Source organism: Aptenodytes forsteri, unplaced genomic scaffold (genome assembly GCF_000699145.1).
Source record: "Aptenodytes forsteri isolate BGI_AS27 unplaced genomic scaffold, ASM69914v1 Scaffold119, whole genome shotgun sequence".
NCBI classification, from domain to species: Eukaryota; Metazoa; Chordata; class Aves; order Sphenisciformes; family Spheniscidae; genus Aptenodytes; species Aptenodytes forsteri.
In genome coordinates, this window is record NW_008796165.1 from 4,515,871 (window position 1) to 4,525,242 (window position 9,372).

The 9,372-nt window shown below is 60.0% G+C and overlaps 1 protein-coding gene across 1 annotated transcript; it reads right to left on the reverse strand.

The window, feature by feature from the left end:
- Nucleotides 1–3,987: 3,987 nt before the first annotated feature.
- LOC103905709 (selenoprotein Pb-like) lies at nt 3,988–6,887 on the reverse strand. The gene is made up of 4 exons (XM_019474149.1): nt 6,679–6,887; nt 6,362–6,574; nt 6,087–6,222; nt 3,988–5,005 (listed from the first exon to the last, which is right to left on the reverse strand). The coding sequence occupies exons 1-4, from the start codon at nt 6,885–6,887 to the stop codon at nt 4,760–4,762; spliced, it is 804 nt and encodes a 267-aa protein (XP_019329694.1). The 3' UTR covers nt 3,988–4,759.
- Between the last annotated feature and the right edge of the window lie 2,485 nt (nt 6,888–9,372).

The window sequence follows — 9,372 nt, forward strand, 5'->3', positions numbered from 1 at the left end:
ACACATCGCTCTGTGCGGAGGAGCCAGCAGCAGACGGCGGCAAAGCTTTGGCAGAGGTGCCGGCAGTCCCGGCACAAGGCTGTGCCGCTTGAAGCCACCCGACACAAGAGCAGGACACGGCAGCTCGGCACTGCACCTTGGTTCGGCTGGAAACCAGGCGTCGTACGCGGCTCATCTTGAGGAGGGACAGATGGAGAGAGACATGGCAAATCTCCCCTCGCATGGCAGCAAAAAAGGAGTAGCTTGCTAGCTGCTTTCCTGGTGGGAGGATGAGAGGAGCGAGCCTGAATTTTAGTAAAGCTCCTATGAACACAGGGACCAGAATGGGATCCAGTCTCAGCATTGGGCATCTCTGTGCTGCAAAACCACACACGTTGGGCTGATGAGATGTGTCTCTCCTGGGGTGCTGGTTGGGCTTTGTCTGCTCACACTGGGCTCCTTTCAACCCCTAGACCAAATCCATAAATAACAGAAGCAAATTGTTCCCTCCATGCCATCGTCCATCGCCAGCAAACAAAGGTAGGAGCTAGAAACCAGCCGCATGGAGAAATGGCTGTTTTGCTCTTGCACAGCGATGGCCAGACCGTGCTGGGTGGACACAGAGAGGAGGTGAAGCCACATAAAGCTGCACTGCAGTGGCACTAAGAGCACCCGTGGAGGGGTGAGAGCCTTGATGTCCCATGGGGCCGGGGCTCCAGCTCTGCCTCCCCCAAGCCACTCTGGACCCACCAGGAGGGATGGAAGGAGCTGAGATGGGTCTCTTGTAGGTCAGCAAATGGCCGGGAAGAGACTTGGAGGCCTTTGGAGGGAGGAGAGAGGTTATGGGGGAAATAATGGGAGAGGTCAACCTGTTGAATGCACCTTTGCTCAAAAGTCAGAGAGGTGCCTCCACCCTCTGTCCCTGGGGACCACTTTGGGCTGACTCTGCTCTCTCTCTGCCAGCAAATGAAAGATGGGGCATGCCAAGCAACGGGGCTTTGGAAACTTGGGGACTGGACTCTGTCCCACTGGTGGCCTCATGCTCAGCCAGGACCCGTGATTGATGCTGGGGAGGGAGATGGGAATGAACGAGGCCAATATCTGACGCACTTCCTCAGCCCCATCTTCACCAGCCTCCAGCACCAGTGGCCATGCAGGGGACATGAGTCACTGGGGCTGGCTCATTTCTGTGGTTGTTTCTCTGCTCTGTCCCATCTCCTTGGGCAATGCTACATCAAGATGAGTCTGGACCTACTCACCAGGGACGTCAGCAAGTTGGCCAAAGCTGGGGACAAGCTCTGCAGCCCTCGTTCCCCAGCTCCTAACCCACAATGGAGATACATGGCTGCCGTCCCCAGGCAGCAGCATTCCCCCTCACCCCACAGAAGCAGGAGGGGCCCAGCTGGGCTGGACTTGGGGGACAGAAATGCAGCCGCCTACATTTATTTTGCCTAACAACAGTGATCTCTCTGTATATTTTCATTCTGTTTTCCTAGGCTCAGCTGCCTCCTCAATGAAATGTTTCCAAAGCAGCCTGGCTTGGCGGCACGCCAGCTCCGGCTGCCAGATGAATGGGCGGAGGAGGAGGGACCCATTCCTCTTCTTGACACAGCATCGCTACACAAGAGGCCTCTGTTGACATTAGGACTGGCTGTTCCCCCCTCTCCTGAGAGGCTCTGCCTGGCCCTCGGCAGGAGCAGCACACAGGGCCAAGGCAGCAGGCTGCATGTGATGTGGAACTGGGGCCTGTCCTCCTCCGGAGCGGTGGCACAGCCATGGGCACCAGGGTACCACAGTGCACCTTCCTCTGGGGCGGTGATGCTGCCACAGATACCAGGGTACCATGGTGCATCCTCCTCCAGGGTGGTGGCACAGCCACAGACACCAGGGTACCGTGGCACAGCACTGCCAGGACCTGAAGTCAGCCCTAGTTTCTTGCCCTGGACCCTCCCCTGCTGAGCCAGCCCCCGTGACAGCTGAGCACTCCTTGGAGCTCTCTGACTCGTACTAACAGCATTACTCCCCCAGACATCAGCGATGTGAAAAGCCTGCTAACTCCCCCAAAATACCTCTCCTCCAGCCTGCTCAGAGGAAAGCTCTCGCTCAGCACTGCTGGAGTGTAGACACCGACACAGGATTTGAAGAGCTCCAAGTCTCCAGCACCTTTCAGGGGGAGCAATGCCATGGGGGTCCCAAGTACAGCACCCCCAAACCCTTCAGGCCTTTGGACAATAACATATGGAGCAGCATCGGCTTCACCCTAAACCCTGGCCATTACTCAGACACACAGGACTTCACCCAAACAGTGTCACAGCTCTTTCCCATGCCTCAATTTCTCTACCCAAAGCAAAATACCAACCCAAGTCTTCAGGGCTGGAAATTCGTCTGCTGGGAGGTAGCCAAACGATAGCAGTGCAGCACAGTGCGACTAGACTACCCACCCAGCACCAGACATGATCCCTCTATCTGCCACTGCTAATTGCAGATCTGGTCATCAGCAAGGGAATGCAAATCTGTGTGTGCCCCACTCATCACAGTGTCACCTACTTGCCAGGGACACCTTTAGGAGCTGTGCAAGGAAAGGATGTGGAATTTAACAAAAGGGCTGATGAAGCATCAGAAGGCAAAAGAAAGAAATAAAAGTCATCAGCATCCTTCCAGTCTCCATCTCTCCCCCTGGCCATCTCCCCTGGCATCTCCTGCTGCACCCAGATGCTGCAAACTGAGGACCAGAGGCTGGGTCAGAGCAGCACCCAGCAGCACGCTGCAGGAACACAGACTGCTCCCACCAGCCGTGGTGGGGAGACGGCTCTGCCTGGATCTGGTGGAAAAGAGGCCAACCATGCATCGATAAGATGAATTAGTTGTCTCAGCAGCACCGGCAAAATGAGCGAGAGGAGTGGAGCCCGTGAGGCCCGGCCTGCTTTGTTTCAATTACAGCAGCTGCCAGAAGAAAAAGATAACCTCAATATTGATGGCAGGAGCAGCAGACAGAGGTGCCCTTGTGAGCTGCTGGGAGCAGGTAGAGGAGAAAGGGGGAGGAGGAGGAGGAGGGAGGGAGGGAGCAAGAGAAATGGAGGAGGGGGAGCAGGGTCTCAGCCAGCGCCCCATGGGAGAGCCTGGCTGGCTCCCATGGGCTGGTGAGAAAGACCCACCTGATCCTGTTGCCCTCATCCCCACAAGGAACAGCTCCTCTTCACCCTGGCTCTTGCCCCTGCCGTTGGGCAGAGCATCCCCCCGCAGAGACAGGGTGGAGGAGTGCAGCCTCCCAGGACGTGGGGCAGAAAGTCAGCTCAGAGCATCATCATCAGGACACGCACCACAGCATGGTGCTGCATAACACTGGGCAGAAAAAACATCTCTTTGCTCCTCACTCAGGCTGTGGGACCCGGAGAGAGATGGAGAGTTCAGGGGAGGTGTTGAGTGGGGCTGTGTGGGTTGATGGATGGAGCTGAAGTGAAGGGCTACAGGGCTGAGACAGGTATGGGGGCAGCCTGGGGTGCAGGCAGGTACGGCTGCCTGCCAGGGATGCAGCACCCAGTTGCTTGAGGGCTGGGCAGCCTCCAACACTGCGCGTGCAATAGGAACCAGGCTGGGCACTGGGGACAAGATGCCCAAGATGACCTTGGACTGCATGTGGGAACTTCAGCCCCACGACAGCAGCTCAGGGCAGGCACCCCAACATCACACCTACAAGCCAGACATTGAGGCGCCGAGCCAAACTTCCTCCTGGCAGTGCAGGGTTAATGCCCTGCCCTGGCGGGGACTAAGCCCTGGGTTCACATCCTGGCAGGAGGTAACCAGAAGGTATGGAGAGATGGGGTCTCTTCGGTCTTCAACCCCTTTACCGCTCAGTCTCTGAACAGGGGAATGCTTTATGGCGTCCACATCCAGCTCCAAGTCCCTCCCTGTGCCGAGAGAAACGCCCAGGGCCAGCCCAGCGCTGAGCGAGCCTCCCACCCGCTCTGGGGAAGGGGCCCCACCAGAGGCCAGGCTGAGCAGGGTTCGCTTCACAGAGGTTTTATTCGTACTCTGGATATCCGCATCACCCTCCCATCTCGCTTCTCCCCCAGAAGAGACCCCAGGATCCTCACCCCCGTCCTCCTAGGGCTGTGGGCCCTGGATACAGCCCTTAGGTCTCCAAGAGGGGACAAGGCCACCATCTTGCGGCCACCCATCACCACTGCACATACCCGTGTGCAAGGCCTGGAGGGTCCCCAGGATGTGACAGCCACGGGGATACAGGGTTTAGACCATGGGGAGCTGCAACCTCCCACCGCTCCTAGTGCCCCCATCCCCTGGGATCACGTCCTGCGGGGCACATGCTGTCCCTCCCCTCAATCCCCGGCCAGGACACCCAGGGGTGCCAGGACACTCAGGGATGCCAGGACAGGCAGAGCATGCTGACAGTGCTGCTCCCATCCCAGTTCTGGCCCCTCCACCCCTGCCCTGCTGCTCCATGCAGTGTCAGCCAGCTGTGACCGGGGACCTCCCGGTTTGCACGGCGGGCTTCATTGAGCACAGAAAGGCAGGTAGTGGCAGAGGAAGGCTCAGAACCAAGCCCTGGGGCTGAAAATGCAGCACCTCGGGGGGTCTGAGGGGGATTTTCATCCCTGGTCGCAGCGTGGGAGTACGACCCACATGGGGAATGCTGGAGGGGATTGTTATACCAACACTGCTGGTGACCAGCAGCCCAAAGCAAGTCCTTTCATGCCTCTGGGAAGCGAGTTGGCATGGTCTGCACACTACTGGGTTCTTCGGCAAGGCTGCCCAGCCTGGCTTAGTGCTCATTTCCCTCCTTCTGCTTCTTCCCCTCGTGATGGGGCTGGCCATGGTATCCGTGGTGGTGGTGAGCATGGGTGGCAGGTTCATGGTCCCCACTCGGGTCTGTGGCTCTCTCGCTGCTGACCTCGTGGTGGTGGTGAGGATGGAGGGGATTGTGCTGGTGGATGGGGGTCTCTGACTCCTTCCCCTCTTGTTCGGGAAGCGTGCTCAGGGTTACAGGGACCTCCATGGTACTATTAGCCTGGGGAAAGTAACACAAGGACTGGTGCAGTATGTGAATGTACCCATGGCCCCGCAGTGAGCCTGTGAGCGTGCCTGTGAGCTGGGATGAAAGCAGACCAGCATCCGTCATGCAGAAAGCTGCGTGGGTCAGAGCAAAGGCTCTCCAGCCCCAACCCAGGGCACAGGGAGGACAGGAGAGACTGGAGCACATAGAGCACAAGCCTCTGTACCTACATCCCTTGGCTCAAGCTGTCTGTGGTCCAGGGAATTCCTGAGCCAGGAAAGGGACTTTGCATTTAATATTTCCAGACGGATTTTTCTCCTAAGAAGTCACTAATCGCCTGCTGAGCCTGGAGCTACATCCTTTTGATGTCTTATGAGGAGCGGCTGAGGGCACTGGGGTTGTTTAGCCTGGAGAAAAGGAGGCTGAGGGGAGACCTCATCGCTCTCTACAACTCCCTGAAAGGAGGTTGTAGCGAGGTGGGTGTCGGTCTCTTCTCCCAAGTAACAAGCGATAGGACGAGAGGAAATGGCCTCAAGTTGCGGCAGGGGAGGTTTAGATTGGATGTGAGGAAAAATTTCTTTACTGAAAGAGTGGTTAAACATTGGAACAGGCTGCCCAGGGAAGTGGTGGAGTCCCCATCCCTGGAGGTATTTAAAAGACGAGTAGATGAGGCACTTAGGGACATGGTTTAGTGGGCATGGTGGTGTTGGGTCAATGGTTGGACTCGATGATCTTAGAGGTCTTTTCCAACCTCAATGATTCTTCTATTCTTTTCTTTACTCTGAACTTGCCACCTCTGTGTCCATTGCCTGCCCCTTCTAAGGGGCTGTTCTATTAGAAAAGCCCGTGACCCTCAGTGACCCTTTAGCTTTTCCAGACCTGGGCTATGACCCCTTCCTTCTCAACCTGAAAGCTCTGACCTATTTAGCTGCCCTTATTCCAGACCTTTCATCACCTTCCCTCTCAACCATGGATGAGGACTGCTGCCAACCCAGAGCCTGTCCCCGACATGAAGATAAGGGTGTTTTTTTTTCCTGATGTGCAATGCCAGAGGAGAGAAGGGAGCCCGACTCCAGCGAGCATCCCTGCTCCTTACCTCCTGGGTGTTGTTGGGGTAGAGGGAGCAGTTGCCACAGAAGTCCTTGTTGTGGGTGAAGCGGATGGCCGACTCCACGTAGGGGAAGTGGAGGAAGCTGTAGGGCAGCTGGATGTGGAAAGCCAGGCGGCCGCACCTGCGGAGAGAAGCCACGGCCTGGCTCGAGGCGGGGGGTCTGGTGTCCCCCCGGCCCAGTCTTGGGGGGAGTTTTGGGGAGCCCACCAAACGGTCTATAACCCCCCAGGAAAGCCTCAGCCGAGATGGGGGACGCTTACCGGTCGTAGACAAGGAAGTCGTCCTTGTCACCCCCCAGGACCTGCCAGACGTCGGGCTCCTCTGGCTCCGGCTGGAAGACGGGGATACCCGGTGGAGCCTGGCGCTCCAGCTCCCCAAACATGGCACGGGAGAGCGGTGCCTTCTCGTTGATGATCATGTAGTGGACGTCGACTGTGCCCTGCCGGTCCTTCCTGGCCCGCGGGCCCCCGAGGCTGTGGGGAAGGAGATGCTGGGAGGGAGGTGCTGGGGTGGGGAGCCACCATGCTGTCCCCCAGGATGGCGGGGCTGGGTTTGGAGTAGGGGGAGCAGGGCTTACCTGTGGGCCTGCTGCAGGCAGAAGTGTCAGCTGGCCTTCAGCAGGGCCACTACCGTCACCTGCCCTGCCACCCCCGCCATGGGGCTCAAGCCATTGACACTCCATGCCGGCGCCTCCTGGCAGAGCCGGCTGCTGTTGGCCGCCCCCTCAGAGGCCGAGGCCAGCCCCAGCCCCAGCCAGGCAGCCAGGGCCAGCACCAGCAGCCCCATCCTGGACCCCCGGCCCTGGCAGGGGGAAATGGGGCGTTAGTCTCCCCTCTGCCCCGGGGCTCAACCCGATGGGGTTCTCCCAGCCCCACTGCAACCCCAAACCACCTCCCCGCACACCCCTCCTGGGCAAAGACTAGTGGGCAGTATCATACCATCATACAGGTCCCAGCATGGCACTGGGAGCAGGGACACCCGTGCCGGCAGCGTGAGGAAAGGGGGATGAGGGAGGGGGATCGGAGTGCCCAGCTCCCGACAAGCACAGCACCCTCACCGCTGGCTTTTGTGGGCATCTGCTGTGTCAGCCAGGTGACCCAGTTTCCCCCGGCAGTGAGGCACCCACTCCATGCATCGGGGAATGAAGGTGCCACTCCCCCCATGGGCCTTCTCCAACTCCCCAACCCCGAAAGCCAGACCCAGCCATGCCAGGGGTCTGCCTTTGCCCCAGGAGTGGGCAGGGATGCAGCCCCCATCGTCCCAGCCACCGGCGGGGAGTCAGTGGGACAGGGATGGTTTCACCTTCAGGTCACCTTGAGAGTCCTTGATGCCCCATGAAGCACTTGAGGGGTGCACAGAGCCTTTAACCCCCCTGCCCCCAATATCTGCCTGAAGCCCCTTCCTCCCACAGCCGCCTAACGCTGCCCACCCCAAGATACACCCTGTCCCTCCAGGATCCAGCACATTTAATGGGCAGCAGGAGGACACGGGGCTAGGGGGGACAATCCAGGAGGTGAGGAGGGAGCAGGGGACTGTGGGGTCTGCTCAGGATGGATGAACCCCCAATCCCCAGCCCTCTCCCCCACGAGAACAAGCCCTCAATACCGCACTTCTCCTCCCTGCCGTCCTCCGGCCAGACCTCGCTCCCGGCCCCTGCGGCTCTCGGCAACGCCCAGCTGGCCCTGGTCTCCCTTTTATCTCCTGTCCACTCTCCCCGCCCAGGAGGGAGGAGAAGAGCCCGGCCGGAGCTGGGACTGCGTCCCGGTCACCACCACTTGCCTTGGCGGACGGCAACAAGGCAGGCATTGTCCTCCTCAGTGCCACGCAGCTTCGGAGTCCTGCTGTGACAGCCCAGCCCGAGCCATGCTGGGGCAAAGTGGTGCCTGGTGCTGGGCTGGCGCAGAGGGTGCCAGGCGGTGCCGCAGGGAAAAGCTAGGCACGGCCACTCAGAACCCCCCCACGGGCACAGGAGGGCTGCCAGCATTGCCAAGGGCACCGCTTGCACCAAAGGTTTGCAGGACCATGGGGTGACATCAAACAGTGCCACCCATGCACAAGGTCCCCAGGGAACCAGCAGCACGGCCTCTGTCACCCTGCAGCCAAAAAGGCAGGTGCCTGCCCTGCACCCCTGGGGTGCTGGAGCTGCCTGCCCTGCGGGGTGGCACCCCAAAGACCATGCCATCCTGGCACGTGGTGTCACAGCCACCCTCGGGCCATGCTTGGCCCCACAGCAAGCCCCTGGCGTCCGGTGCCGTGCCTCCTGCCCAGCCCCACACCGGGGGGGCTGTGGTGGCGTGAGGAGCCGGTGCTCCCTTGGGAAATCACAGCACCAGTGGATTCCGCCCCTCAACCAAACAAGAGGAGCTCACCACTTTGGCTGCACGCGGACATCTCTGCAAATATTTGAGCGGTTTATCGTACCTGGGCTCTGTACAAAAACATGATAAGGCAGGGAAGGGCAACAGACACAGACACAACGTGGGCAGCGACACGGTCCCAGACACATGAAGAGGGGGGGATTTGACCGAAAACAGCCATGAGCAGCAGGGAGAGAGGGATCACTGCTGGGGGACTGGAGGGGCTCAGGGATGTCAGCAAGGACATGGGGCCATGGGTTGCGATTGAGGAGCAGGCACAGCTGCGTGGGGTCAGCCTGGAGCAGACCTATCTCGTGACCAATGTCGGACCATCCACAGAGCTGTCACCCCCCATCCGCACGCTGCTCCCCCCAAGTCCCAGCCGGGTACCCCGGGCACCGTGAAGCACCCAGCACTGAGCAGGGGCACCTGTCCCCCGCTGCATTGCCAGCCCCGACGGGGTTCGGGCTGGCATGGAATGACCCAGCACAGACATGAGCCATTTCATCACCGGTCCCAGGGGACCCCCTGCCACCGCCTGGCAGCCGGTTCGTCTCCTCCCTTTGCTCGTCCCCGAGCCGGCGGCCGCGGTGCCTGCGGTTATCAGCCTGGGCAGCTTTTTGTTCTGCAAACACAGCCCGGCACCTCCGGGGTCGATACAAACTTTCGGCGCCCGCAGCGTCCGGCAGCCACACGTCCCTGCCTTTAAACGCGCCGGAGCAGCTCCCATGCCGCACTGGCACGGCCCCACGCCGCGTGTGCCGGCCCCGTCCTTGCCCAGGACGGCACCCACCGATTCCTCCCGCTGGGGAGGCTTCCCCACGGCGGGGCAGGTCGCCCTGCAGCCTCCCTGGCATCGCCAACCCGCCTCCCCGTCGCGCCCCGGCCTGTTGCATGCCGGGGGGGAGAAAATC